The sequence below is a fragment of the Pseudomyrmex gracilis genome, unplaced genomic scaffold (assembly GCF_002006095.1).
Source record: "Pseudomyrmex gracilis isolate BER0280 unplaced genomic scaffold, ASM200609v1 scaffold_62, whole genome shotgun sequence".
NCBI lineage: Eukaryota > Metazoa > Arthropoda > Insecta > Hymenoptera > Formicidae > Pseudomyrmex > Pseudomyrmex gracilis.
Window position 1 is genome coordinate 587205 of NW_018020646.1, and position 17339 is coordinate 604543.

The 17339-nt window shown below is 41.1% G+C and overlaps 1 protein-coding gene across 1 annotated transcript in view; it reads right to left on the minus strand.

Annotated features, from left to right (window-relative positions):
• Nucleotides 1-17339, minus strand: part of LOC109854252 (carbonic anhydrase-related protein 10) — a 127479-nt gene that overhangs the window by 16199 nt on the left and 93941 nt on the right. The window contains exon 5 of the mRNA XM_020427142.1: nucleotides 6939-7056. Coding sequence (XP_020282731.1) covers nucleotides 6939-7056 — 118 coding nt within the window. The remainder of the gene's footprint in view (nucleotides 1-6938; nucleotides 7057-17339) is intronic.

The following is a 17339-nucleotide window of genomic DNA, read 5'->3' on the forward strand; positions in this document are numbered from 1 at the left end:
CAGAAAACAGCTTTCTTTTATGTATATCCGACCAAACGACACCGACACCTCACACTGTGTGTGTGTGTATATATATATATATATATATATATATATATAAATATACACACACGATCGCGCAAAAGCATGCACTAGCTTGTCCTTCGCCTTCTTCGCCGCATCGCGCACGTCGGTTTCTCTCTCGCCCTGATACGTTTTCCATCGATTTCCCATGAAAAGGGGTTGTTCGGGCGCTGCTAAGTGCATCGCATAAAGAGGTGAAGGCAAAGAGTCGTTTCGAAAGTTCCACACTGGGCGCCATTAAAGGTAACCGTAAAACCCGGCTAAACCGACCGCGGACTTTCAAGTAACGATAAATAATAAAAGTTGATCTCTCCAGGCCGCGGGTCCGCCGTCGATCAAAAGTTTCGCCGTTTCCTTCCTCACTCTTTCTCTCTCTTTCTCTTTCTATCTTTCTCTCTCTCTCTGTCTCTCTCTTTCTATCGTCGCATGAGGAAATTATTATCGTATCCGCGAGAGTCGCCCTTCGTTCCGTAAATAAAGGTAAACAACGGGATTATAAGAGAACGGGAAGAGAAAAATACGATCGGAGAGTGAATTTGCAAAGAGTTTCATTTTTCAATATCCTGTGTGCGCGCGAGATTTGTGAAGTATAGTAATAAAACCTATAAAACTTTTTACGTCACGTAAACTGTTTCGAACAGAGTTACTTGTAAACCAAAACAAAGAAGGAAAGAAAACGATATCACAGCTTTATCGATACATGGTGTGTGGTTTTCGAAATAATTCATTTTAGTCTGTCTCAACATTGATGTTCTTTCTTCTCTTGTCTCTCTCGTCTCTGTAAAATGTATTTAAATACGTAATTAGAGAAAAAATTCTAGTTAGAGAACGCTACGATTTCAATATTTCGAACTTTTAAAATAAGAGAGTGAAAGAGGAAGAGAAAGAGAGAGAGAGAGAGAGAGAAAGAGCTATTTTATGCGCGAGCACAAGACGAAGCGCTCTATATTTCACCGACGTTTACAGCATTTCATTGCATTTTACGACTTTGCAGCGAAATTATCAGTCGAACGTATAAAACTTTTGAACTTATCCAGCTGCTAAAAGTGTATAAGCGTACAAAGAACTTCGCGACTGTTTTACATCTTAATCCGCAGATACTCGAGAATTACGCAGGACGTAATCGAGACAGCTACGGTGGGGACGGTTTAATCTCCGTTTAAATTTGTTGTAATAAGGAGGACCCTAATCTTAATTATGAGCTAAGAGAATTAATTTCAATGACAACCTTCCTTAAACGTTCTTAATCCCGTCGCTCAGGAATAAACCTACCTACAATTAGCTAGAGGAAGAGATTCGCGATAATCGCGCGTTCTTGATTCACATTCGATCGAAAAGAAATTTGCTCTTATCTGTCGTTCACGTGATCTAAAATTGAAAATATCGCGCAAACTCGCACGAATTCAAATCCATTAGTTTCCGAACACAAGAGAGAGAGAGAGAGTCACACAAGTGCGCGCAAATTTTAACGACGTAAAATATCGCAAGAAACGAACGTATTGTTTTTCTCCAAAGCGATCGAATTGACTCGCTCAGGACATCTTCAGCATTCGAGAGAGCAAAGTGTTTGGTTAAATTCGGCTCGCATTTGCGGGTTACGCCGTCAGCATGGTTACCACTTGTTCGACAAATCAAGTGCACACTAATTTGTAATTGTAGCTTCGTAATTTCCGTGGCAGTCGGGCAATAAACAAGCGCCGACGACGACGACGACGACGACGCCCCGTCCTGAGATTGTATCGATCGCGCGGGGGACCGTCCTTCTCTCGGGGTCTCTCACCGGTCGTGCTCTCTATAGTGTGATAGCAGATAAAGGATATTGCACCAAACCGGTGCGGGGAACAGCTAGTGGTGGCTCGACTTCGCGTCATATTATGCAGTCCACCCAACATAGGACGTAGGAAATTAGCAGTAGGACTCCGCCTCACTCTCCCCTCACCCTCACTCTCTTCCTCTGGCGATGACACGGAATCCTTAATGTCGAGCGAATGTCTCCTTCCGTTTGATAGCGCGGAATTCCCGTCTTTTGTCAGTGAATCAGGACATACTGACTGGCAGTCTCACTAAATTGACGCGCTTGACGTAATTACGGGTTAGTAATTTCCTCGCTCGTAGATAAGCTATAAACAACCGGCCTGCTGCTAATCACTTCTCGCTGTATTGACAAAGGACATTTGCCACAGTCGTAGAGGTCAGGTCGTCGTTGGCGTTTGCTACAATTGATATCGATTATGTTGAACTCACACCGACTACCGTGTGTCAGTATTTCGCAGAAGAGAACGGCGAAAGTAATTAAATATTTTCACACGCTACTTTCCGCTCGTTTAACGAAACAAATTTGCGAGTAATTCAGCTTTTCGATGAATTCACACACAGAGATTTGTGAAGACAAAAAAAAAAAAAAAAAAAATAAAAATAAAGTCTCTCCGGAATCGCGTGTTGCGAATAAACTTTTTCGACTTTGCTCAAGCGGGTTTCGAAACTCTCCTTTTTCCGAATGGCTTTTCAGGGGAGGGGGGAGGAGAAGCGTTTATACTTCGCGAGTCGTAAGTCGCGATTCGCCTCGTTTTTTTTCTTTTTTTTTTTTTTTTTTTTTCTAAAAAACTTTCGATTCCTTTTAGTCACACCGCGTAGAGTTTAGCACTCCTCTATGCGCAGTTTCTCCTCACGACCTTTGAGCAATTCCGTATTAAATCGTTTGCCGCAGTGACACGCATCGTTCATTTCCGTGTTGCAAGGCCGGAATTAAGTGGCGCGCAATTATACCGATTGTCGCATAATTGTGAAAATTGCACAATTTGCAATAACGACTCCATTTGTTATATCGCATCAATTACACTGATCGTTTGTATTTTTTTTTTTTTTTTTTTTCTATTGCGTTGTGAAACTCAGTCACTAACGATTAATACAAGTAGAACGATTGACCTACATTCGTCATTGGGAGTAAAATTTCAAATAAAATGCCAGCTGAAGATAAATTCTTCTCTCTCTCTCTCTCTCTCTCTCTCTCTCTTTACCTTTCAAAAAAAAGTCTCGGTGTATCGCATTAATATTTACGTGACGGGGAAATTTTCAGAATCTCGCGCTAAAACGTCAGCCGTGTTGGTTTAGATTTGAGAGATCGTGGAAGTAACTGACGTGGTATCTCGGGTGGTACCCCGGCTCATTTGGATCTCATCTCTCAGACACCCCGGGGTATAATCCGTTTGAATTACAGTCGTCAACCCCGTTGCCTTCAGACACGCCTTTACGATCTATTCGTCGGGAGATCGAGCACCTGTTAAAGGTTTCCGGGCAGGATGATGCCGTACCGTACGCTTTGGGATTATTCAAAACGCTGACCTTTCGGATACGTGCGGCGCAGCCACGGGCGCGCGTATTTGTCCGAGTTACTTCGGCCTCATTGAAATTTATGATTCCGCAGCGAAAATTACTTTGCGGTCGCCGAAAATGTTTCCTATTTTATGCAGGCTTTAATTTATGGCATTCAACTCCCGCCCATTCGTCACGTTGGCAAAGCGCGCGCGGGGGGGTTTTCCCCGTTATTACATTTAATTTAAGATTATTATTTATTTACCGCGCGCACACCCGTCACGACCTTAAAATTGCTTGATTAAATGTAATTGTTAAATAAACTCAACTTTATATATATTCTCCGTGTTTTTTCTCGGCGTAAAAAAAAAAAAAAAGATTAATATGCGATAAATCTATGACGTTTGAAACCTGTTTTTTTTTTTTTTTTTACGCGTGTAATTTGCGCGCGATACATATCTTTGTGATCACGTGTTATATTAATAATCAGCAAATGTAATATGTGTGTGACAGGCACAACGAGCAAGTATATAATAACGCGAAGGTATAGCGGCTTTATAAATTCCAGCGGAAAGAGCCCTTATGTTCGATATTATCGCGTCGACGAACCCCTTTTTATCGCTCCTACGACCATCGTCGTCGCCTTGGGACGCTCGTAAACATCCCCTTAAAAATATTCAGAAGTTGCTGCCGTTTGTCAAATGGCTGCGAGCCTAGTCAAAGTACGTCGTTACGTAACACGGTATATATGTGTAAATATATGTATATATATATATATATACGCGTATATATAGGATCTCTCTCTCTCTCTCTCTCTCTCTCTGTATCTATCTCTCTCTCTTCCTGTTTCCCTTATTTCTTCGTTTCGCAGCCACGCACTGCGGTTTCGAAGGCTGAGTTGCTAAAGAGGGCGGAAAACAGACGGAAAAGGGCGCACGCTGAAAGAGGGTGCGAGCGAGTGGCGTGGGAGAGATAGAAGGTCGTCGTTGAAAGTTTCAAAGTTATTCCGGAGGTAAATACAGTCAGGTCTCGGCAGTAGCTATTGCATGTTTTATATCGCGCCCTCCCGGCCCCGCTTCCGGGGAAGGAGGCGAAAAGCATTACGTGACGATAATCTCTTTCATTCCAAATTATGATATGCGAAAAATATTCCGAAAAAAAAAAAAAAGAGAGAACGGGCTCGCTCGCGTTTCTCCGTTCCAATTCGAATAACACGGCTGAAAACGACGGCGCGCGTACGTTGCCTTTTATCATGTACGAAAAAAACACACATGTGTGTGTATATATTTAATAAAAATATCAGTATCTCTCTCTCTCTCTTTTTCTCTCGCTGCATCAAATTGTACTTGTCGGATTGAAATTTCACGAAAGTTTGTTATTAGAAATCCTCATGTTTTTGGATCTGCAAAAAAGCTTGCATTTTGCAAGCCTTTCTCTCTCTCTCTCTCTCTCTTTTTCTCTCTGTGTGTGTGAATCAATTTTATTCTTTCTTCATATATACAAATTAATCCGGAAAAGCTGGTTCTTCTCTTTGATTTCTCGCGCGATGCGAACAAAAGAAAGTTTTGAATTAGTGTAAAAAACATTTGCGCACTAATTATATCGCCTGCGTAATTAAATAACAGTACGTAGAAACGAGAAAAAAATGTTTTTTTTATTAAAAGAAAAACGGAGAGATACACATCTGACAACGCGAAGGAAATATGACATAATATATTCATCTAGATGCTTGAAAATTTAAATCGCAGACGATACGGAAGAAGCTATCGGGAGGGAGCGTTGAAGCAAAATAATTGCTCCGACGATAATAATAATTCTGTTACTCGAAGAGGAAAATGCAGGAAGCATATTTCGATATTTTCCGTGTGATATTAAAATCGCCGTCCCTTTGATCGCCATCGACACAATGCAATTTTTATTCTTTGTGCGCGTATACATACACACTCTTCGCGTATTTAATACGTTTCGCGACGGAGAAAGAAAAACAAATACAATAACAAATTCGTATTTATTTTAAGATGTGTAATTGCTGTGCGTAATGCAATGTGATACAATATTGAGCAAATAAAAAGTATCGGAAGATATCATCCATATATCACATCCACAAATATTCGCATTACATCTAGTTGAGATAGTTCATATATCAACAATTTCGCACATTGTTAATGTGTCATTGCATTATCCGCGGTATTTAAATGCGTGCATTTGTATTTACGCACATTTCTTGTATTTTATTTTCTAACGTTTAAAAATCACACAAAGAGAAGGCACTGATTGTTTTATCTGCAAATTAAATTGATCAAAAAATTGTATATATTGTTTATTTATCGATTAACGCACTGAAATAAGCGCACGAGTTGCAATTTGGAGCTGTCTAAAAGATTAACTGTCAGAGAAAGCAAGCACACACAGAATAGTCTTACATTCGAGAAGAATACAAGAGAGAATAAATGAAAGAGAGAGAGAGAAAGAGAGAAAAAAAAAAGAAGAATGGACCAAGAAATTGGGAAGAAAATGATCGCGACGAGGGTTTAGCCCGAGCGTGGAGCCAGGGGCTGTTTTCCTCTCAAAACTTCGGAATTTATTCTTGTGTTAAGCACCGTGTGCGCGCGTCTTGGGAAAGTTACCGCGTGTTTGCTCGCAGTCTCCGACCGAAATAATTATGCCATAATAATGATATTGTTGGTTGAAAATGTAGAGGCTTGTTGGAAATGTCGGAGCTTGTTGTTTGAAAAAATAACAGGTAATGTTCGCTCTCGCCGAGTTATAATTAATGCCGGTTTGGCAAACTTTGCCGAGGCGTATCCCCCCTCTCTCCCCGTGTTGCACACGCACACACGCTCCGTGATAAGCGAATACATTTTATACGCGAGAGTGGCATTTTATTTTCGCGGCGAAAATAGTTGTCACGTCTTTTGACGCGTCGTTTTCTCGACGAAATTGTACAAATTGCGTGTATAAAAAAAAAAAAAATTACTTTTCTAGAAGAATTTTATTAGCGATGACATGTTCGAGGAAATCGACGTTGATGCTTGTGCGAATCGCAAAACGAGCATTATATTAGTGTTGCCGGGGCTGGCACCTGTCATGTGCTAACTATCCTAATCTCTCGTTGCACCGAATGCGCATTTGTAAAGGGAAGCCAAGTGTGGCCCGAAGTCGAAAGTTAGTACCGCGATACGCGCGCCCGTTAGCAACAGCTATAACGCGACGAGACTTGACAAGAGCAGAAGGGGGAGCAGGAAACGGCGAAGGTGTTAACTGCTAACATAATTGTTAATTAGCGCGGTTCGGCCACTTGATTAAACGCGGAGTTTATAACGTCAGTTCATAAACAAACTTGAATACATTTTTGATTGCTTTCTTTATGTTATTTCCGCTAAGCTAAAATCGACGTCATAATTTTATTACGACGCTATTTAATTAGAATTTTTATAAATGATGTGCTGAATTAAGTGGCTGTAATTTATTACGTGAAAGAGCTACTGGGCGCGCGCGCGCGCGCGGCAACTTTTACGGATTAAAACAATTTGAAAAATGGACGAAACTTTCGTCGCGCAAACGCTCGATGAAAAATTCACTCACCTGCACCATTAACGAGATCGCCACCAGCCCTTGACTTTTATGCTGCGCTTCGCTCATGTTGTGATACAGTTCGGCGTTGTAGCCGTAGACCTGGATCTGGCAACAGAAAACCACAAAGAGATTACTTTCCGATGGAATTGCGCCACGGGCGTAACCCTATCTCCCGCAAACGCGATCACGCCGGCAAATTTCAACCTCGCGCGACTAACTTCTCGAGTTGAAACTTTAAATTCCGAAATATTTCGCGTCCGACAATACCTCGCACCACGTTGTTCTCTTCGTTACTTCATTTGTTTTTTTTTCTTTTTTTTTCTTTTCTTTTTTTTTTTTTTTTTTTTTTTTTTTTTTTTTTTTTTTTTTTTTTTTTTTTTTTTTTTTTTGATCGACTTCCCGAACAATTCCCTGCCTCTTGCGCGCGTTAACAATTTCTCGCTTTATCACACTTGATTAAATACTCGATGTATTAAACTTTTCGAGTAATTTTTGTATTAAAATACTTTTATACGACAAAACTATATAAAATAGCCGCGCAAAGAATTACTTGATAAAAGAAACGCTCGAGATCCTTAGATAGACGTTAATTTATAATTTGTAAAAAATTTAAATCGACACAAATACACCATTCTGGAATTCTTTTATCGTAATTTATCTTTCGAAGTTTTAAATTCACCATTATAAAAATCACCACATTCACGGGTTTTTATTCACGGATTCTATTTTCGCATAGTTTTTATATCGGTGATGTAATAAAAATTGAGAAAATCGAATCAACTCGAGAGAATTCTGCAACGTGGCCTGGTTTTCGAGATATGTTCAGCTTCATCTTTTCTCTCTATGTGTGTGTGTGTGTGTGTGTATGCACTAAATAAATATTCTACAAATATTTATCGAACGCGTACCTATTAAATCACATTCTTATACGTGAGTATATAAATCTCGCAACGTCAGAGGCACTGAGATTCTTAAGCGCATACCATACGTGGATGCACTTTTCCTTTGACAGTTTCGTGCACCTTCTTACGTTAGAGTCTTCGTTTTCAGTAAACGGAAATATATATTCTTCCATGCGCTATATATATACATATATACACACGTATGTGTGTGTGTGTGTGTGTGATTTTTTGCCGGAATATTGTACTTTTACGAGAGTAAAATTTTTCTCCGACGTATGTGATTTGCATCTTTGCTTTTAATACACTTTTATACATTTCACGTACAGAAACTAGATCACTAGATATTAAATCTATTGTTGCAACACGTATCGTCGGTTTTATTGCGATTGTTACGTTGTCAGGATAATTTGAAAACATTTAATCACACAAGAGCCGGTGTGAGGGATATAATCTATCATTTCTTTCAGCTTCATCGCGAAATGGATCTATTGTTGGCATGCACGTGCGAGAGAAAAAGAGAGAGAAAGAGAGAGAGAGAGAGAGAGATAAAGAAAAAGCGATGTTCAGTTTATAGAGAAACGAAAACCAAGTCGCGCGTGAAATGTATCTTGTTTTTGGAACATACATCTCGTTTCGTGTCTCATTTCCCGCGAATGTCACCTGCTATAAGTTCTGTATGCTGGATAAAACGCAGAAGAGAGGCACCGACGACGACGACGACGACGACGACGTGTACGTGTCTACTTCGCGAAGAAAAGGATTTCGCCGCGATCGCTTCCTTTGCCGTATCCTCCCCATCTCCTCTCCTCCTCTTCTGTTGTTGTCTGTCGCAGTCTTGTGTATGTGTGTGTTTCTTCTCTTTTGTTTTTCCCGTCTTGTCCTTCTTCGCCGTGTATCTGTTATACTTTCTGCAGATAATGACATTGCCACGGCACTTCCGGTTGCGCCTACGGGGTATCTGAAATGCCCGCGACGACGCGACGAGTTTCTTCAAAGAACCGGCGTACGCCGCCGCTGTACGCCGACGGATAGAAGAATATGAAGAAGGATTGGAGGAGAGATAAAGAACGAAATATATGCGCGGAATATATACGCGAGAAAGAAAGCGATAGCGAAATGGGAAAGGAGAAGGGTGGATTGCCAGGAGTGAGTGTAAATCCACTGCGCCTGATCAAAGTACGAGACTCGTCCTACTAGAAAAGATTCTTCCTTTCTTTTCATTTTCGTAAAATTTTCTCTCTCTCTCTCTCTTTCTTATCTCACCGTTTCTTACTTCTACACAGAACGTAGCGTTTCCTTCATCTTTTCTACCTTTTAGCAGGACATTTTTTTCTCTCGTCGACGTAAAAATCTCTTACAGTCCTTTTATACACGCGCGATTCTACTCCGATTCGTGAATCACACAAGATGATTTATCGATGACGCGCCGTCGAGAATGAGATTAAAAAGAACGTTCTCGTTTAACGCACTTTGTGGAGATGTGAATTTAACTTACATGGAAAATGGATCTAGAAACAGAAATTAATTGCAATTAACATAACGCTGTATGTTAATTAAACGTTCGAATTGGTACTTTCGCACAAGAGAATACACGCTAGTTCACCCACAGAGATTTGCATTACACGCATTCGAGAGTTTGCCAAATGTCCATTATCTTAATTTAAACTTTGGGGGAAAAAAAAAAAAGAAGTACGATAAAAGAGAAGAAAGTTTGTTCAATGAATTCTTTCTGTCAAGTTTGAGAGAGAAAAAGAAGAAGAAGAAATTACGCGAATCAGCAGAGCGACTTATTTCGACGTTTGATTGACGCTTTTTACACGCAAAACTGCGCGCGGAAGTTTCAATATTTATCGCAGGTAAACAGAAGTGGAAGTTGGGTACAAAAACAACAGCGTCTGCGGAGAGTTCAGGGAGCATTCATTCAAACTTCATGAAATTTAATGCGCGAATATATTTCAAGACTATATCTCGGCAACTAGCTTTAAGGAAAATCGAGCACATGCATGTAACCCGCCAACTTTAACCAAGTTCTAACATATCCACCCTCTAAAGCAACGATAATCTTGTTATGCAAACTTTCTAATATATATATATACATTTTTGCTTGCTTTTGTGCAAAAATGTGCGGATAAAGACTCGCTAGTGTCGAGATAACGTATCTATCTCGTTCTTCTTCTCTTTTTTCCCCTTCCGAAATAAATCGCGAGATGATATACGATCCGTAATGTTATTTTTACAGGCACTCTTTTTCATAGCTCGCAGATAAAAAAAAAACGAAGATATTCATTCGGAAGTGATCGCAATATAGTCTCCTCCCTTTTCGCCCCGTATATATATATATATATATATATATCTCGGGGGAGTGATCTCGAACCCCCCCCCCGAATAAAATAAATTCCGCGCTCCTTAGCTACGCGATGATCCCACAATTCGTTGTCACGGCCGGGCAAAATCCTACTTGACGACCCCGCGCTAAGGCGGTATATAGTCGAGCTTTCTGAAATTTGCTACGACCCGGAAATTCGGAATTCACCGCGGGTAACCCGCGAAGTGCCGAGCTGGCCCACTCTTCCTCTAAAGCACCTTCACTTCACGTGTACCATCCGATCTCATCGTATCTTCTGCACTCTGCCTCTCATCCCAAGCCCGATGCCTCTTTCACGACCGCCTCCTTGTGCTTTACCCGCCACTTTGCCCGCCACTAGAGCATAATCACCACCCTCCAAAGACTGTGACGTACCCACAAACACAGCCGCGCATTCGGTAAACGCATTATCCCTTCTTTCAGCAGTTCCGGCGACGGAGTCTCGCCGGTAAAAATTAGTTTTAAGCACATCTCGCGACAATCGCGTCGTTATGAGGCTATTTCGAAACGGCAATGACTAGACTCTACCGTTGCCGGCCTTGCGAAGCGCATTTACGACACTCGAAGAAACTGCTGCGTTCACTAATTCGATAAATAATATAAGATTAACGCAAATATGATAGATAGAAAGATCGAGGTGTAAAAAACCAAAACTTAAAAATTGTGAAACAAATGAAACAGAAATAAAATTGAATCTTAAAAATCAACGCGTCGCGAGTGAACAATTAAATTTGAGATCTGAAATGCGGGCGCGGAGCCTGCATTTTAAATACCACACATTCAATACCACGCAGTCGATTAATTTATATTATTCGACAAATGTTCAATCTGATTTCCCCAATTATAATTACAGAAGATTAAAGCTACTATACGGAAGGGAATTGATATATGCATAACTTTTAACGTTGCAATAAACAAAGCAGGCTGCGTACTGTTAATAAACGATTAGCAAATATAAGCTGTAGCGCTAATAAAACAAGTAGATTAAAATCTGTACTTCAATAGGGAGGTGGGAGGGATTTAATAAGGAAAAGGGAGATTTAATAAGAAGAACGCGCGGTGTGTTACAGTCATAATTGAAAATCGCAATATTGCAAACGGAAGGGAAAGGGAGAGCGACGCGAAATAAATATACTAATAATAATAACAATGTAACATTGCAAAACGCACACTTGATGCTTTACTTTGAGTTAGCTTAGCTTTGCTTGTTTGTCCGCTCGTATGTCTCTGTTCACGTTCAACTCATTCTTCTCATTAACATTTAAACATCGGAGATAAATCGGATCATCGGGAAATGGACGGAATATCATAAATAAAATAGTCGCATTTAAATGACCAGATTAAAACGCCAATTTTACGCTTTGTTCGCACTGATTATCGCACTCTCCCATCTTGACACTTAATTAATATTTCTGTCTCGGCTTTTCTCGCTGTTCTTGGAATATTTTTTTTTTTTTCTACAATATTTCTTACACTAAATACTATTATTATATTATTTAAATAAGAAAAAATTAAATTAGAAAAAAAAATATGTATCTTGCGAAAAATTTTCTCAAATTTGAGCACGTTGTTTCTTAATTTTAGTTTAAAATCGCGTTTAAATCATATGAAATAAACAGATCGACACATCTGAGATTTCCTTGCTTTTGTCACAAAATTATCTTCACGTGCGCAAGTTGCGCCGTCGCTTACGTTCTTTTTTCCTTCTCGCGAGATTCACGAGGACGCATCAAGGATAATTCACGCATTAGGGGGTGCGCTTATGGCGTTCTTGCGGCCTATGGGCATGCCATCACGATTTCTGGCACAATGCGCTATTCTACTATGATAGATATACAGCTGTAATGCCTCGCATCCTCCGTCTCACCGATCCATCCACCCGGCGGCTCTATATTAACCCATGAGTACCGGTTGCAGACAGAGAGAGAGAGAGAGAGAGAGAGAGAGAGAGAGAGACAGAGAGAGAGAGAGAGAGAGAAAGAGAAAGAGAGAGAGAGATGCGAATGTCTATACTGGCACAACGACGTGACAATACACACTGGGATACGCGTGCATTAATATGTAGATGCGTATATATATAGATGATAACATACACACACACACAGCCCCGTCTGAGAGTTCCTACTATTCATATGTAGATGCGTCTTGCGTCATTTTGCTTGAAAAACTACCAAGTACTCCATTATCGTCCGAGCGTTACGTCGCTTACATTATGGATATACCGCGTTATATCGCGTCGGCGTTAATTGAATACCCGGGGATTATACTTTCAAATTATTGCTAATTATACGTTTTAGCATCGTTAATAAGGTTAACAACCGGCGTGTGTGTACGCGCGTGTGTGTGTATATATATACACACATAATTTATATATATATATATATATATATATATATATATATATATATACATATATATAAAAATCTTCTTGCGAGGGATTATCGTCTATCTGTGTTTGCCCAGTGAGTTTTGATTGCCGCGTTTTCATCGCGCGCGATGTCAACGAGCGCGTGAAAACGCGCGTTTCTTCAATATTTCAATTTCGCGTCGTTTTCAAATATCGCGTGAATGACACTTAGGACAATGGCCGGCAGTCATTGCCGCTTAACGGCGGTTTTCATTTCAATTAAATCAATTAACGCGCGTGTCGCGGCCACACCAGAATTTTATTAAATATCAAGTGTACGTGAAATATACGTGTGTGTGTGTGTGTGTGTGCGTGGGGGAATCCTGACGAAAGTAGCAACAAGCATCATTTGCGCGTATAACAACAATGTAGCAAAAACACTAAATTAATTAATGAACTTCCGGAGATGTGCGCGCGCACATGAGAGAACGCTCGCACAACACGTCATTTCGCGATCCAATTAATCGATATCGCGATTATTAATTTATTATTCATCAATCTTGCGGAATCCACTCTAAACGTTTAACACTGGCCGTGATAAAATTTTAATGAACATTTTTTTCCAACCAGCCGCGGACCGCGCTGACCACCGAGAGAGTAATAGGAGAAGTGAGGGAGTTTTAAGAGAGAAGAGAGAAAAAAAAAGAAACGAGGACACCCTCGAGCCCCGGTGACCTTTTAACGCAAGCCGGAAGTGAGGGAGGCGCTCGTGACAACACACAATCGCGACGCGACGAGGGTTGTTCAACTATAAACGACCACTACAATTACGGAAACGCTCGCTAGGGCCTCTCGACTGGTTAAAGCTCTGCACAGAATAATTAAGCGAATATACGCGCCACCATTTCGGATTTCCCTTTATTTCTCCATACGTTCGCGAAGAGCGCGTGCGCGTGTCCCGCGGGGATATTTTTCCCGAAAAGAGAGTTGTTCGCTGCAAACTTAATAATGACGAAGCCCGAAAAATTAACAAATCGAGAGGCGGCGTACGCGAAAATCTATTATTACCGTGAAACATGTAAACACAGAGCGATGATGCCCGTAAATATCGAAGATAATTATATGAAGATAATTATTACCACTGCGCTTTATCGGTTTGCTTCATAATTTTCACGTGAAAAATATTCACGCATGGAGTTCTCTCGTTTTAACCACGCAATTATTATAGCATCAAGAACGGTAATTAATTAATTATTAATATACTGAACTCGTGTGTGTATACATACGCGCGATAAATTTTGTTGCGTTTACCACGCTCGAGTTTGCGCGATGAAGTGCGCCAATAGGGACGGGTGGCTTTAAGGTATTAGCGTCCTTCCAGACAATTCCGAACGGTCGCGTTCCACAGGCTGAACGCCATGCAGAAATTAAACCAATTATGCCTGTCAATTTGTGTACGCTCCGGTGGCATAATCATAGCACTCGAATCCCGTGCCACGTTGTTTGACCATTAGTGGGTATACCGGCTGTCAGAGCGCGCGCCGTTCCTATCAAAAGGACCCTCGGTATCCTACGTCGCATTTGCACTGCCGCCGTTCTGTTTCGGTTTTCATGTCAAAATTAATCGGTCAATTGAATTTCTCAAATTTATGCTCCAAAAACAACGCAAAACTAGATCAAAAAAATTTCGAGAGAGAAAAAAAATTTGAACGTAATAGCGTAAAAATAGTAATCTATTTTCTGTTTTACTCACATTAAATTGTGTGTGTCAAATTGATTAAATTTGACAAGTTAACACTTTATTATCTTAATGATTTTCTATTTTTCTCACCAAGCACAATGTGATCTCACATCGTGTGACTGTGATTTGATTAAAAAATCTCTTCGATCGGATACTCTATTCAAACCTATTTTTTGTTTGTCACACTATCCCCGAGTTGTTTTGTTTTTTTATTTCAATTTGAAGACGCGCTGAGTAAACTCGCGCGACCCTCCCGACATTTCTTGCGTTTGTGATCGATGACGAACAATAACACGCAGCTCGCGCGATTTGCCCAATTTGAGCAGGTGGCCATAAATTCGGCCAACGGTCTCGACAGGGACGACCTGCCCAACGGGAATAGGGATAGGCAGAAATAGGCACTCCCATGGACATCCGTTTCCCGGATGGTTGCAAGGGGCAGGGACAAGGGACAAACCCCATTCGAGAAGCGCGCACTCGAGGCACTCCATCAGCTGCTTCTCGAGTAGGCTTTCGGCATCAAAGCGGCTCGTCCCTCAAACACGCTGGTAATGGGTCAGACTCGCTCGAGTGTCGTGCCTCTTGGAATCCTCTTGTCTCCTCCGTCCGGGCTTTCAAACCCGAAACCGTCTACCCAAACCAACGCGCCCAGCCGCTAACCGCCAACCCTACACCCCTCCTTCTCCTCCGAGTTCTCTTCTCGTCCCTGTCTCGCTCTCCCCCGGGGGCTTTCTGGGCACACGTATTAATGCAGATTTCATTATGCGCGCTGCCAACGCCCAGCCATGATCCTGCGGGCCCGCCGTCGCCGTGTTTACGCGGCTAAGATACCGTTGCAGCTTGAATTATTCGCGTCCCTTTGACGTTGCCGAGCTATGCGGGACCCTTCACCGCCGGACTGATTAATCGCTCGGCTTTTTAACGCGCCGTAACTGCTACACAACACACACGCCACCGTAACACACATTCCAAATAGCACAAGCTTGTGCTAGCTCTGTTCTGAGAGCAGCGAGAAACTATTTTCTTCTCTTCGTGCACAATAAAATATCGATTGAAAGATAAGAGATACATATTTTTTTTGCAAATAAAAAATTATTCCTGGTTGAGTTGCGTGTAAGTTTAGAAATTGCCAGCGGGGAAGTTATAATTTTTTTTTCACGCGTGGAATCAGCGTCGACAAATCAACAGCGGAAACGGAAAGAGAAAATCGACGTTTTATATTTTTGCAGTCTCTCAATTTGTTTACATATCGGTAGAGACTTTCGTTCAAAAGTCGCGGTCTCTTTCTAAATTGAGATAGAGCAACTTTTGTCATTGAATACACAGACGCCTATCGAACACTTGGCATTACGGTACACTTGGCATAATGCTCCGCGCGCCGATACCGAATGTAATTGTGTTTGCACTTCCCGCCGGGAGCACTGAATTAATGATCAATAAACATGTTACGCTCTCTTTATTGACTATAACGTTACATACCGGCGCGATTATCGCATCGTATTTTATCCACCTAACTATCAGCACTTTCCCAACTCCAGATAATGTGTCTGTGTATTTCCGAAATTCGATACGCGCGATTGCGAGCGTCGCGCAAGAATGCGATCTCAATTTCAGATCGAAGACTTTTCTCGCTCGCAAACACACTCGAAAAACATATTTTCGAGAATATTTTTTAAACATAACATAAAAAAAAAAAAGTGACAAAACGCAATATTGTTACGTTACGTTACATTAAAATTAGCGAATCCGGATATGGATTTTCTTCTCCCTCCGTCCGAGATTTGGCGAACGAGAACGTGCGCCGGATCTGCGCTTCTTGCAACGACCGAAATTAATTCACGTATACGCTCGCGTAGCGGCGGCACATAGAGAAGCGGCGAGAGTAAGCTACGACGACGAGGGGCGTTAGACCGTACGATGGTAGATGACTGGCTTTGATTCACGGGGCCATTGAAAGCCCGTTCCTCACACCGAGGAGGACGCAAAGATATATAATATAATGGCCACCTACCTCCCCTCCCTCTCTCTCCCCCGCGCATTTGGCGCTTTTCCTGGTGTTTTGCGAAACAGCAACGTGTTTCGCGATTTCTCTCTTCTCTTCACTCAGCGCCCCCTCTTCCCCCTCCCCCCGCCAGTAAATCACGGGATATCGTGAATTTTGGCGGACACAAAAAAAGAGAGGAAAAAAAAGACGATTAGGTCGCGCGTTACACGTGTGTCCGTCTCCGAGCGTCTCTTTTCGAAACACGGCGATAATAGCGAAACATCCAAACGCGCGTTCAAGATGGAAACTCCGTATATCCCTCTGGAGATTCGTATTTGTGTTCAAAATAAAAATGCACTCTCGAATTGGAAACTGCGCATCTAAATTCCTTGTATCTTGTATGTGTGTGTGTGTGTGTGTGTGTGAGCTAGGCGATATTCAAACATTCCTCTATTCCCGTAACGCGCCTGATATCACACGCGCGTATCCGAAGAGGAGGAATATTTATATGTATATACATGCACGAGATCGATATTTTCGAGATTTGCCTCGTGACACACATCTTACGTCGTGCGTTTTTGGAATAACGGTCGAAACATTCGAATCTGTATCCAAGTAAAGAAATCTTGAATTTTGTTATAAAACATGTAGGTTCAAAACGATGAAAACTATTTCTCTATTATTATAAACTCCTTTCGCGCTTAAAACAAGTCTGATACCAAAAACACGCAGTGACAATGAAGAATTATTAATTCTCGATAATATTATCCAAGGTTGTTATAATTACAAAGATATTTTTCATTTATTAAATTATTATGTTAAAAGTATCTTTTTATATCAAGATTTAAATAAATTAAACGCAAAATGTGTGCTGCACCGAATGAGCACATTTATCAGAAGCTTTCATACAGAGAAATTAATCCTTTTCACATCAAAATATTACGCGTATTAAAAACTTTATTAATAAATTGTGTAATAAATTGTTTAAGAAACGATAATTACAACATCGTGAATTACGTAGTGTGTTGATTAACTTTGTGTCGATTTAT